This window comes from Furipterus horrens, unplaced genomic scaffold, assembly GCF_987537825.1.
Source record: "Furipterus horrens unplaced genomic scaffold, mFurHor1.1.pri manual_scaffold_7, whole genome shotgun sequence".
Classification (NCBI taxonomy): domain Eukaryota; kingdom Metazoa; phylum Chordata; class Mammalia; order Chiroptera; family Furipteridae; genus Furipterus; species Furipterus horrens.
Window position 1 is genome coordinate 56226788 of NW_028327177.1, and position 14523 is coordinate 56241310.

General features: G+C 36.7%; 1 protein-coding gene across 1 annotated transcript in view; it reads left to right on the top strand.

The window, feature by feature from the left end:
- Positions 1-14523, top strand: part of PRKDC (protein kinase, DNA-activated, catalytic subunit) — a 198583-nt gene that overhangs the window by 105087 nt on the left and 78973 nt on the right. Inside the window, exons 50-59 of the mRNA XM_090283716.1 lie at positions 179-330; positions 842-973; positions 2515-2626; positions 6397-6521; positions 6605-6754; positions 7872-8045; positions 8794-8892; positions 9915-10122; positions 11747-11936; positions 13077-13292. Of these exons, the coding sequence (XP_090139842.1) occupies positions 179-330; positions 842-973; positions 2515-2626; positions 6397-6521; positions 6605-6754; positions 7872-8045; positions 8794-8892; positions 9915-10122; positions 11747-11936; positions 13077-13292 (1558 nt within the window). The remainder of the gene's footprint in view (positions 1-178; positions 331-841; positions 974-2514; positions 2627-6396; positions 6522-6604; positions 6755-7871; positions 8046-8793; positions 8893-9914; positions 10123-11746; positions 11937-13076; positions 13293-14523) is intronic.

The following is a 14523-nucleotide window of genomic DNA, read 5'->3' on the forward strand; positions in this document are numbered from 1 at the left end:
GGGACAGCCTTTGTATGTGCCTGTGATTAGACCTGAAAAATCACACACAGGTTTTTAACCAGGAGCCAGACTCCTCAGTAGAATGCCACATATCTCTTGTAAATGGACTTTTGGATTAAAGACTGCTTTTTCAGAATGGAATGCTACATATTAATGTGGAATTTTTATACCATTTCAGGGGGTTCCTAAAGATGAAGTATTAGCAAATCGATTGCTTCATTTCCTAATGAAACATGTCTTTCATCAAAAAAGAGCTGTGTTTAGTCACAACCTTGAAATTATAAAAACCCTTGTGGAATGCTGGAAGGATTGTTTATCCATCCCTTACAGGTATAAATTTACTAGATTTTGCAATATTGTTTAGAAATTTTAAAGATGTAGCATGTTGTAAATAGTGATTACAAGGAAACTTAATTACTTGAAATGGTAAAAGGAGTACTATAATTTGAAATAGAATCTATTTATAAGGGTGTAATATTGCTACTCATAAAATTACAACTTCCGAAGTTTGACACAGAAGCACTGCTTTTTACTATAACAGCACAGGGGTAGACTGTAGGACTCTTCTTTGATTCCTTTTGGCACTACCTGAGGCAAGGTAAAACTTTCAAAAGGTTTTAATTGGTGAGTTTGGGCATATAATTATATGAAGATATAAAACTGCTTGTGTTCCAAAGCTAGAATAACCTGTATGTGAACGAAGAGGGTATTATTAAGAAGGGTATTAGATGTGGGTAAAGCAAAAGTATTATCTTGAAAATGAGCTGTAGAAAATTTCATATTCGTCTTCCTTTTTCTCCTTTTATTATACGATAACTTACATTGTATGTTTATGTTTCAGCTTAATATTTGAAAAGTTTTCCAGGAAAGATCCTAATTCTAAAGACAATTCGGTAGGCATTCAATTATTAGGCATTGTGATGGCCAATAACTTCCCTCCCTATGACCCAAAATGTGGCATAGAGAGTATAAAGTAAGTATCATAGTTTTGGGTTTGATTTTTATTGTTGTTGTTGTTGTTGAAGTATTCCTAAATTGGAGATAGACTGTTTAATTTTGATTTAATTTTAATAAGTTTAAGGTACAAACCCATTTTAAATGTTTCTACCTTAATTTAAGTAGTTGAGTTTAGAGGTCATTTTGGAGAAGAAATATGTTAATAGAATAAATAAGGAAGGTAATTTTTAAAAAATCAGTGTAATTTTTTTCTGTACATTTTGGCAAATGAGAGGTGTTAAGGTTTTTTGTTTTTTTTTTTCCTTATTTTCTAAAATGATTTTTTCCGCCTTGACCCCTGAAAGCAACATGAGCTGTATGAGACCATTTCTTACAGGACATGACCCTGAAGGGGATGCCGCTGGACCTTGTGCTGCCTGCCCCGACTCTGTTCTTTGGTGTAGTAGTAACCACACTGCTCCCCTCTTATGAGGACCCTTCACAGGTCCGGGTGGAGGGGCTTAAAGTCAATGTTCATATCATGGTTACTCCATCGATTTCAGCATCTCCCTCCCATGCTTTGTCATGTCTTTGGAAGTATCTCACTCTGTTTAGTTGGTCCTCTCCAACAGTCACCTGGTGTCTTGTGCAAATATGTTGCTCAGCACAGAGTCAACAGGAAATAGCTTCCTGATAGACAGGTTATTTTTTGAGCTTTGGTTTTCTCTAGTGACAACTTGACAGAGCCACTGTGGGGGGAAAGTTAAAAGTTCCTCTGCCCATGAAGGCCAAGGGCACTGCATTTGTACTCCCTTTCCTTTTCATTATTTTATTGTCCCTCTCTTTCATAGTCCATGACTTTAAGAGGAAATCATTAAACTGCAATAACAGATAATAGCTTTTTCTTCACTATAGTTTTAAATGCTGGGTGCTGTAAAACTATAGTGAAGGTTTTTGGTGGGGGCTTCGCCAAGAAGCCAGCACATTAATTGATGCTTGTTCAAGTCCCTCAGGTCCTGCAGGCTTCTTGGTCTCACTTCGTGTCAGGGAAGGAAGCCCAGCCAAGGCAATACAGGCCATAGACAGTGCCTCCAAGACATAGATAGCACTGTGGTCTGTCAGTACAGAATGTAGACAGTTCTGCCCTCACTTCAAGTGCACCAGGGTGTCTTTGTCTGCCTGGCGGAAATTGTGTTTTTCAGCCACTCCATTCTCCAAGTGGTTCTAGGCGGCAGTTGAGCTAAAGGAGGGAATCAGTGTTTGGTAAACCTGCAGGGCTCTCATTCTGCATCCTCCACTACAGCTGGAGTCACCTCCCCTCTCCAGCATTAGGTTTTGCTTTTACTATAGCATGTTCTGTGTAATTGAACTGACTGTAATGTGCCTTCTTGATACCCTGATGTCAGAGCCTTAAATACATCTTCATATATGTATTCACACAAATAATACAAATCACAATTTAGGTTTCATATTTTCTCAATTTGTTCTATTAATATGGTATAAGAAGTAAAATTGTTTTAATTTTATGTCATATGAGAATGAATTACTTTATGTATATATTTTCTATATTTGTTACAGATACTTTCAAGCTTTAGTCAATAATATGTCCTTTGTAAAATATAAAGAGGTATACGCAGCAGCAGCAGAAGTTCTGGGACTTATTCTTCAATATAATGCTGAGAGAAAAAGTGTGAGTGTGTTGTGCAATTTTAAATAAATGCTTTTTCAATTTTGATTTGTCATGACACTTGATACTTATAGCCTCTATACTCTAAGAAACCAAAGTGGACATTCAGCATTTATTAATATTTTCCTCTTTTTCCTACTTACTGTATACAATTCTCAGGTTTTTTTTTTAAAGAAGATGTATGATTTTTTAAACATTTGGAAATTGGTTAAATTTTTTTTTTTTTTGCCTTTTTTTATTGTTTTACAGTTGTCCTGATTGTTCTCCCCTGACCTGGCTACCCCCCTCCCACAGTCAATCCCCACCCTATTGTCCATGTCCGTGGGTCATTTATACATGTTCCTTGACTATACCCTTCCCCTTCTTTCCCCCCTTAGGAAGTTGGTTAAATATTTAAAGATTGGTAAATTACTCTTTATTCTAAAAGTCAAGATATGAGTATTTAACCAGCTTTCATTCCTCTGAACTTGGTCTCAGGGTATCCTTTTGGAGGATAATTTGGACTGGTAAGCTATTAAAATCCTTCACTTCCGGTTTTTTACATAATACAGCTGTTACACAGGAGATAACAGTTCCTAGAGAACCTTTCTCAGTCTTATGTGCTCTGCCTACTTTACTGGATTGTGAAAAGTACCTTATTGAATTTTTAAGCACAGTATACATTTAGAGTACTATAATTTTCAATAAAATATAATTATTGAAGACATATATAACTGCATGGGAATTATGTTATAACTTACTTGAAAATAGTGTAGTGGAATGATGCTCACTGCTACATTGCTCTCCTCCCACATGATGATAAAGTGAGGTGCTCTGTGTTTTGGAGCCTCAAAAAATGTTGGTCATTGTGATGAGATACTTGTGCCACATCAGTCTGTCCACAGTGACATGTCAATCACTCCTCCTTGATTTCCTTTTGTCACTGGCTCTGGGACACACTCTTGGCTCTCTTCCTAGTTCCTGGGCAGTTTCTTCTCTGTTCCTTAACTGTATGTTTCCTGGGCCAGCTCTACAGCTATGATTTTGGTCTTCTTCTGTTTCACTGCTCCCCTGCTGATCATATGGCTTCGTGACTTTAAAAACTGCCTCTATGTTCATTATTCCCAAACTTGTGTTTCCAGTCCATTTCCTCTCCTGAAAGAAAAGGTAGAGAGTGGAGTCTGGGCACCATTCATTGTCAGGGAGGGGAAGTCAGAAGGTCCTGAGGGTACCCAGGGTACCCCAAAGTAGCATGTTGGACTCCCCTGCCCATTTCACCAATTAGGCTTTTATTTGGATTTAAAATAAAATAAAGCTAAAGGAAATAGGCCTCTTTGGGAAGATCAGACATCATTTATCTAAGGATTATCAGCTACTTTAGTAAAATAAGCAGTTTTAAAAATTCAGAATAACGTTGTGATGACATGATTCTAATGCCCCTAAGTATTTGATATCAGTTTGCATAGTATGCTTAATTTTTACCATGGATGGAGCAAATTAAAGCAGATCCCAGGTTCAATCTCTCCTGACTTAAATTTCAACATAATATGAATGAGAAACACTTTTGCTTTACAGAGGTTTTAAAAATATATAAAATGACATTGATTTTTTGTGTAGGAATTTGGGAAATAGTGAAATATAAAGAAGTAAGTAAGAGTCACTCCTACTCAAACCACTAAACTCCAGTCATCAGTATGTGTGTGCGTGCATTTGTCTGCTACTGTTTTATCCATGTTATTAGGCTCACATTGTTTTATAACTTTGGCACTTACACATGCTGATCACTTATATACTTATATTGGGTACTTACTAGTTGCCTCCAGGCTCCTGTTATCAGCTAGAAACAGGACAGGCCAATCTCCTGCTCAAGGACCTGGAGTTGTTGAGGGGAGACAGATAATTAACAAACAAATCTATTATAGTAGGTAGTAATGTATGATCAAGAGAAAGCAGGGTGTAGGAAGAAAGACAGTGATGGTTTAGATAGAGTTGCTTGAAAATTGTGGTTTATGTGAATATTCAAGAAGAGACGTGAACACTGGTGCCATAAAATGTATCTTAATCAGTATTTAATCACTAATTTTAGTTCAGTTTTTTTTTTTTTACTTCATTTTTATTGTTTTTCTATTACAACTGTCACACTTTCTCCCTCATTGCTACCCCCTGCCCAGCCCATCCCTTCTCCCACAGTGGATCCCAACCCCATTGTCTATGTTCATGAGTTATTTATATTAGTTCCTTTGCTAAACCCTTCCCCTATTTACTCTCTTTTCTTCCTCCCTTCTTCCCCCTGATAACTGTTACTTTGTTCCTTGTTCAATTTTGTTCGTTTGTTTGTGTTGTTCATTAGTCTCCTGTATTAGGTGATAACATATGGTATTTGTCTTTCATTGCCTGGCTTATTTAGCTAAGCATAATTCCCTCTAGTTCCATCCATGTTGTCGCAAATGGCAGGAGTTCCTTCTTTCTTTCTGCTGCATAGTATTCATTGTGTAAATGTACCAGTTTTTTGATCCACTCTTCTACAGATGGGCACTTAGGTTGTTTCCAGCACTTGGCTATTGTAAACAGTGCTGCTGGGAACATAGGGGTGCATAAGTTCTTTTGAATTGGGGTTTCAGGATTCTTCGGGTATAATCCTAGCAATGGGATTGCTGGATCAAAAGGCAGCTCCAGTTTTAGTTTTTTGAGGAAATTCCATATCGTTTTCCATAGTGGCTGCACCAGTCTGCATTCCCACCAACAGTGCACTAGGGTTCCCGTTTCTCCACATCCTCGCCAGCACTTGTTGTTTGTTGATTTGTTGATGATGGCCATTCTGACTGGTGTGAAGTGGTATCTCATTGTGGTTTTTATTTGCATCTCTCTGATGGCTAGTGATGTTGACCATTCTTTCATATGTCTATGGACCCTCTGTATGTCCTCCTTGGAGAAGTGTTTGTTCAGGTCCTTTGCCCATTTTTTAATTGGGCTGTCTGTATTCTTTGTGTTGAGATATGTAAGTTCGTTATATATTTTGGAGATCAATCCCTTGTCTGAGGTATCATTGGCAAATATGTTTTCCCATATGGTTGGTTTCCTTTTCATCTTGCTGATGTTTTCTTGTGTTGAGCAGAAGCTCTTTAGTTTGATATAGTCCCATTTGTTTATTTTTTTCTTTATTTCCCTTGCCTTAGGAGATGTATCAGTGAAAATATTGTTATGTGGCATATCTAAAAATTTCCTGCCTATGTTTTCCTCTAGGATTTTTATGGTGTCACGTCTTGCATTTAAGTCTTTGATCTGTCTTGAGTTTATGCTGGTGTATGATGTAAGTTTGTGGTCTAGTTTCATTTTTTTGCACGTCCCTGTCCAGTTGTCCCAGCACCATTTGTTGGAGAGGCTCTTCTCATTCCATTTTATGTTCCTTTCCCCTTTGTCGAATATTAGTTGACCACAGAGGCCTAGGTTTATTTCTGGGTAGTTCAGCTTCTTAAATGACCTATTGATGTTTCATTGTCAAAAGGAAGTGCTAATCTTCTTTATCAGTCTGGCATATGACATGAGCCTGACACCGCCAGTGCTAGCAGCACAAGCGCATGTATCTGCAGCCTGGCTAACCCAAACTCCTGGTTCTGGAGCCTCTGTGGTGCTCAATGGTTAATGCAAACCTGTGAGTGCTCCTGGAGCTTCATGTGGTGAACATTGTTGGAGATAATAGCACCAAACACTTAACTTTCCAGGATAAACCTGTTTTCAGAAACTTCACGTAAGTGTCCACCTTTGTGTGTTGGAAAAAAAACTTAATTTTTCAGATACTGGAGGAGTCTGTGTGTGAAATGATTGTAAAACAGTTGAAGCAACATCAGAATACAATGGAGGACAAATTTATCGTGTGCTTGAACAAAGTTGTGAAGAACTTCCCTCCTTTTGCCGATAGGTAAGATGGTGCTGGTAGTGAATGTCTAGTGGTGGGAGGTGATTGGGATTGCCCCCTCACTCACTGGCCATGTCCCCGGTTAGGTTTATGAACACTGTGTTTTTCCTGCTGCCAAAATTTCATGGCGTGATGAAGACTCTGTGTCTAGAAGTGGTGCTGTGTCGTTCAGAGGCAATAACAGATCTGTACTTACAGTTAAAGAGCAAGGACTTTATTCAAGTCATGAGACATCGGTGAGTGGGAAACCAGCCTCATGTTCTCGATGTAGCAGGCTTATAAAGTGTTGATTTGTTCAGCTATTTCATGCAATGCAGAGAGAGCTTGTAGGTTTCATGAATTTGTTAATTTTGTTAAACTTGTTAAATTTGAATCTAAGAAGAAAAGGTAGTGGGCCCTGGCCATCCTGTGTCCTCTGACCTAGCACCTTGGGGTGGCCACATCTGAGACATTGTCTAAGGCTGTTTTCAGATGTAAAATACATCCATTTTGCCAGGTAAGGGGCTTCCTTTTTTTTTTTCTTTCTAAAATTGTTAATTTTCAAAATTGCAATCTGCCGGTAAATGTTAAAAGAGAATGCTGTGATCATTTAAAATATTTTTACTTCTCTGTACTCTTTTCTGTATTCATATCTTTTACATAGTGATAAATTATTGATAAGTGTGTATTGTGCCGGTAAGAAAGAATGCATGTCATTGTGTTCTAATACCCTACATTAAACATTTTCTGCATATCTATTGTGTATAAAGCACTTTAAGGAGGAAAATATACACAAAACAAGGAAATAAGTGTGCACCTTATCTGAGACCCAGACTACACTTAATCCCACATATGACATGTCAGGTGATCTAATACTTGAAGTCATTTTTTAAAATCATGAATTTTAAAAAAAATATTTAGCTTAGTTTATTTGATATTTTCATCTTTTTAAAAAATGTAAACTTTTAATTTTTGAGTAAACTTATATTACAGAAACGTTAAAAAAGATAGTACACATAGTTTCCATATACCTTTCTTTCACCCAGTTTCCCTGTCTTACATAATTGTGGTACATTTGTGAAAACTAAGAAATTAACATTAGTACATATTGTTAACCAAAGTAGATTTTATTTGTATTTCATCAGTTTTCTAGGATTCAATCCAAGATTCCACATGGAATTAATTCATTTAACTTTTATTCTAGCCCATGATAATTATTGTTAAGAATGTAATTTTTATATAAGTATAGTATTAGCTATCATAACAAATATTGAAATATAAAATAGTGCAAAAAAAGTTAATCTGTCATATCTGAAAGTATAATAATAAAAATTGATAAATTTGTGTGTTTTTAAAAAATCTACCTTATTATAGAGATGATGAAAGACAAAAAGTGTGTTTGGACATAATTTATAAGATGATGGCAAAATTGAAACCAGTAGAACTCCGAGAACTTTTGAATCCTGTTGTAGAATTCATTTCTCATCCTTCTCCAGTGTGTAGGGAACAGATGTATAATATTCTCATGTGGATTCATGACAATTACCGGTAAGCTGTACATGCACATTACTGAAGGGAGAATTTGGGTGCTTTTAGCAATCTGGAACAAATTATAATAAATAACAAAAAACATTTTCAACATACGATAAATAATTAAAACAAGTTTATTTTTGTATATTGAAATGTATCCTTACTTTAATTCATATTACATACCTGTGGTAAATATTCAGATTTTGAAATTATTGGTTGAATTAAAAGTGTAATTTGTTTTTGCCCTGACTGGTGTGGCTCAGTTGGTTGGAGCATCATCCCATAACCAAAAGATTCAATTCCCAGTTGGTACATACCTACGTTGTGAGTTCGGTCCCCAGTTTGGTGCATACGATTCCCAATTGGCGCACTTACGAGAGGCAACTGATCAATGCTTCTTGCATCTATGTTTCTCCCTCTCTAGGAGGAATGAGAATATGTGTAATTTGTTTTCATATCTATACCTTTAAGATCTAACAAGATTAAGGAAATAAAGTCTGCTGGGATGTCTTGAGCCTTCAGGACCACCATCACACCCATGGGCTGGGTCACCTCGTAGCATTTCCAGGGAGTCAGCCCTCTGAAGACCTGCTCCCACAACCTACCCCTCTTCCCCCGCACTTGAGAGAGGGGCAGTCACTTGAATGGGCTCACAGAGGCACCAAAGTGGGGGTGTTGGGGTACATAAATTCTGGACAGTGTTACTGGTTTGAATAAAAGTGATACAAGAGAATATTAATGTTTTGTCATTTTATTATTTTCTCAGAGATCCAGAAAGTCAAGCAGATGATGACTCCCAGGAAATATTTAAGTTGTCAAAAGATGTGTTGATTCAGGGATTGACTGATGAGAACCTTGGGCTTCAGTATGTGCTTCTCCTGGAATAATTGGGCCAGGACAAATAAATTTAGGGGTATTTTTTATAGACTAGCATAGTTTGTTTAGTTTTTAGCAGTTTTAGAAATTTATTTTTAGTATGAGAATTTTTTCTGCCTCTTGCATTCATAATGTTAAATAAAAATGTATTTTAAATCACATTAAGTGAAAAATCCTACCAAGTTACTTTAATATAAAGCTTTTGAAAAAGTGGCATGGATAAAGCTGTCTTCTTAGTGCAGTGAATTAAAGCATTAAAAAAATGAAAAGAAAATTAATGACAGTTAACTGTTTTTCATTTAACTCAAATGGTTGAGATCACACAGTACATAGTAATACTGAATGAAATCTTTGAAACCTTAAAAATAGGAGGAAACTGTAATGTTAATTATACATGGAACTATGATTATTTTTCTCATATAAAATGCCTACCCTAAGTCAGTTAGATGAATCTTTATCAAGTACTAATTTTATAAAAAGTCATAAACTTTTTTGTATGATTCTATATATCAGTTAATTTTCTGTTCTAAATTCATAGAGCCTTTAAAAATTGCATTTGGATTTCATAAGCATTTATAAATTATAAAGCCTAAACAGGTTTTTAACTATTTTAAGTTTTGAATATTTTATGGCACTAATTTTTGGAGTCATTAGTTTTAGCAAGGCAGTAAAGAATTGTATATAATTAGGATGTTTCCTCAGTTTCAAAATAGTTAATATTATATATACTTATCATTAAAAACTTCCCAAGTAATAGAGATGAGAATAAAATTACCCAGTTTCTCACTTCTTGTTAAATATGCTAAAGTTTTAGAATATTTCCTTTCTTTAATGTATATTATTATTCATAACTCAGATTATCTTGTTTATATAATTTTGAATGTGGTTTCCTTCTAAGTTAAGCTTTATATAAATGAAAAACTGTGCCTTCTCCACATAACAATATGTGTAGGGTATTTTTCTCATTTGCCATATCTGAGCAATATGCTTTTTTTCTTCTCTGCTTTTCAGATTAATTATTCGAAATTTCTGGAGCCATGAAACGAGGTTACCTTCAAATACCTTGGACCGGTTGTTGGCACTAAATTCCTTATATTCTCCTAAGATAGAAATGCACTTTTTAAGTTTAGCAACAGATTTTCTCCTTGAAATGACCAGCATGAGCCCAGATTATATAAACCTTGTGTTTGAACATCCTCTGTCAGAATGCACATTTCAGGTGAAGTGCTTGCCTCTGTAATAATAAATATTGTATAAGCTTTCCCTGTTATCAACATTTTGTCATCAACATTTTCCAACTGTGTTTGGTTGGCTTTCTGTTTGTATTGAGATTTAATTGACATATAACATATTAGTTTCAGGTATACAACATGACCATTTAATATTTGTATATATTGCAAAATGATCACCACACTAAGTCTAGTTAACATCCATCACAATACAAATGTTTTTTTCTTGCAGTGAAAACTTTTAAGATATTTTAGCGACTTTCAAATATACAGTGCATTATTAACTGTAGTCACAATGTTGTACATTACATTTCCATGACTTATTTATTTTATAACTGGAGGTTTATGTCTTTTGACCTCCTTGACCCATTTTCCCCATGCCTCACCCTCATCTCTGGCAACCACCAATGTGTTCTCTTTACCTGTGAGTTTAAATTTTTTGTTTTGTTTTGCTGTTGTTCTTTTTAGACTCCACATATAAGTAATCATTCACATCTTTGTCTTACTTCACTTAACATAATGCCCTTAATATTCATCCATGTTGTTGCAAATGGCAATGTTTTCTTCTTTTTTGTGAATGAATAATATATATAGATTATATTTTCTTTATTAGTGGACACTTAGGTTGCTTCCATGTCTTTACTATTGTAAATGCTGCAGTGAACATGGGGGTACAATATCTTTTTAACTTGGTGTTTTTTTTTTCCTTCAGAAAAATACTCAGAAGTGGGATATGTGGATAATATGGTAGTTCTATTTTTAATTTTTTGAGGAACTGCCACACTTTTCCATAGTGGCTGCACCAATTTACATCTCCAGCAACTGTGCACAAGGTTTTCCTTTCCTCCACAACCTTGCCAGCACTTGTTTTGTGTCTTTGTGATAATAACCAGTCTAACAATTGTGATATCTCATTGTGGTGTTGATGTGCATTTCCTTGATGATGAGTGATGTTGCTTCTTGTTTTGTTTTTTAACTTGGAATACTCACATACTCCTTTCTGAAACACCCATATTTGCTTTACCCACCTCTTCCCAAACTCCCTTTACAGGGTTCACACTTCTCATTTTTTCAGCCTCCACTTAAATTTTTCTTTCTCCTTAATGCCTTCTCTCCCTTCCATCGCTCTTCCTGTTCACGTGGTACATGCCAAGTTTATGCTCTCTCCTGGCAGCTTTAAGGAATGACATTTACAAAAGAGTTCACTTCCTCTTTCCCTGAGCTCCTGGTCAGAGCCTGACCTTATTATGCTCACACCTGTATTCCTAGTAGCTTTCACAGTGCTAGGCACGTGGTGAGTATTTAGGAAGGAGTTCAGTCATTTAACTTGCTGCAGTTGTGGCACTCTTATTGAGTATGGCCTTAAGCCTTTTAATGCAGAATGTTAAGGAGTAGAAAAATGGTATTTCTCCCCCAGCACCAATTAGTTTTTCTAGTTGGCAAATAATTATTAGTTAAAAGTTTTAAATCTGAAAAAATTCTTTGGCTGCTTCCCACAGAGATATGTGTAATTATAGTACATACTTGCTGATAGTACCATTGGATTTTAAATGAAAATATTTCAGTGTTGCTAAAGAAGGACTATTATTTTATTTGAAACTCTCTTACATGCAGGAATATACTATTGATTCTGACTGGCGCTTGCGAAGTACTGTTCTTACTCCAATGTTTATTGAGACTCTGGCTTCCCAGAGTACTCTCCAGACCTGGACCCAGGAAGGATCCGTTTCTGTCCAAGGGGCTATGGCTAGGCAGATACGGGCCACCCAACAGCAGTATGATTTCACACCTACACAAAACACAGGTAACCATCAATTTGCGCCAGGCTTATCACTTCTGGAAGCAGCCACTACTGTAAGAACTTAACCATATTTAAGAGAAGTGAAATAAATAGGAAAATGTGATAAGAACCACAGAAAATGATATGTCAGTCAGTGGAGAAAAGGACTGAAACCCCTAGAGTAGTCAACCTCTTAGAGAAAGGAAGTAGAAGGATGGTTTCTAGGGTCGAGGAAGGGGACAGTGGGGAATTGCTGTTTCATGAGTATGACATTTCAGTTTGAAATGATAAAGTTCTGGAGATAGTGGCTGGTGTTAGTGGATAATAGTGGTGCTTGCCCAACTAAGTGAATGTACTTGATGTCATAGAACTTTACACTTTAAAAATGGTTAAAATATTGATTTGATGTTATATATTTTTTTTACCACAATTTTTCTAAAAAGGAGAAAAAGATTATTTCTGACTGGAAGAAAAGAGGAAAAGTTTTAATACATTATATTCTATTTCAGTTTTGTCCAGAAAAGTCTGTTTAGTGCATCAAATTAAAAACCTCATATCTCAGAAGCAAAGTAGAGCTACACCAAATTTATTTACTATGTTTATAGTATATTAAACTTTTCTTTGGTTCAACTCTTCCCTTTGATCATCAGAGTACAACTTGTCGAGTAAAATATCTAAATTATTTTATAGAAACACTTCATTGTTTTTCCGTTATATAATTTTTTTTTAACATTCTGTTGGTTCCAGAAGTAGGGCTAATTTGAATAATTACAATAGAAATTTTATGACACTGATATTAGAAATTGAGGATCTTAGTACTTTATGATAGATACAAAATGTTACTCCTGTAATGATCATAGCAACTTGAAGGAACAGGTGATATGTTTTCTACTTTACAAATGAGGACACTGAGGCTTAGACACCTCAGCTGCCTTGGGTTGTCCACATGGAGCTTCCACCCAGTGACTATCTCCCTGGAGGAGCTGTCCCAAGTCACTGTCACAGGTGAGCACGTGGAGGCCGGGTGCCACCAGGATGAAGCCCCCTTTTCTCAGGCAGTGCTGTGGCAGTGGGTGCTGCCCTGATGCTGTGGTGGCGGTGTGGCTGTGGCAGGGCTGGCAGTGCTGAGCATGATATGACATATCTGGTCCTTCCCATTTGCAGATGGAAGAAGCTCCTTTAATTGGATGACTGGGAGCAATATTGACCCACTGATGGATTATATGGTCTCTCCATCATCCGATTCCCTGTCTTCCTCCTTATTGTTTGCTCACAAGAGGAGTGAAAAATCACAGAGAGCACCCTTGAAGTCAGTGGGGCCTGATTTTGGGGAAAAAAGGCTGAGCCTTCCAGGGGACAAGGCAGATGACAAAGCAAAAGGTAAAATAAGTTTGCTGAAGCATGTTTAAAATGACCTACCCTCTAAATCAATGCAGAGGTTTGGATAAAGAAAGCACATTTCTGATTGTATTCACATATCCTTATAACCTGTAATTAAAGTTTAATTCAGTAAGTGTTGTCTGGGCATTTACCATATTGAAATTATACTTTTATGTGTTGCAGAAAGGCTATTGATACACTGAACTCAATCCATTTATTTAATGGATACTCTTATGATCTTCTCTTTTAAACCAGTTTTAGGAAATTTCACAGAAGTGTTCTTTGGTTCAGGTCTATTTTAGTCCATTTTTCTAGGGCTTTTTCAGACTGCTAACTCATATGGTCCAGCTCTGGAATACTCTTGGGTGATTTTGCTGATGATTTCCTTATCTCACTTTTCTCTGTTTGGAATCCTGTTGCTTGGCTATCAGATCTTCTGGATTATCCTTCTAATTTTCTTATTGTTTTGTCCTTGCTCTATTTTCTGAGAAATCTCTTCAACCTTATTTTCTAACCCTTGCTTTTATGTTATGATATCATATTTTAAATTTCCATAGCTTTTTTAATTCTCTGGACATTCCTTCAGTCCTTGATCCATGGTTGCAATATCTGCTCTTATCTTTCTGATAAGTGATAATGTTTTGAATTTTTTTCCTGCATATTCTGATTTCAGCAATGGCTCATTTGCTCTGTTTATTTTTGTTTCTGTCTTTCATATTTGAAGCTTTCTTCATCATACTTGATGATTTTTGGCTTTTCATGTGTGTTCCCAGGTAGGACACTAAAAAGGTATTTGGAATAGCTTGCACGTTGGGAGTGTGTACTGACTGGTCTTCACTGAGCAGAGGTCAGGCTGGACCAGTACATTGAAACTTACCGTCAATATCTCTGTCCGCTCTTTTGTGCTGGCTTATTGTCTAGCCGCAAATCTCTAATCTCTGGCCTATAGGATAAAAGCTTGGGTGCAGAAGTCTGGGGACCAAGTGGGAGGAGGCAGCTCCAAATTCCAGATGTCTTCATGGTCACTGTATCTTTGCTGCCTCCAGCCTTGCTGGCCTTTTGCACTCCCAGACTCTGTGTCCATTACCCAGCTCCACACCCACAGTGTAGGGCCTGGGCTTTCAGTCCACACCTCCTGCTTCAGCCTCCTCCCTTTCGCTGGAGGTGCTGGAGCTGCCCGGCCCTGAGCCTTTCAAGTCTTCTCCACTTTCATGGTTCTGGTCTGTTCTCT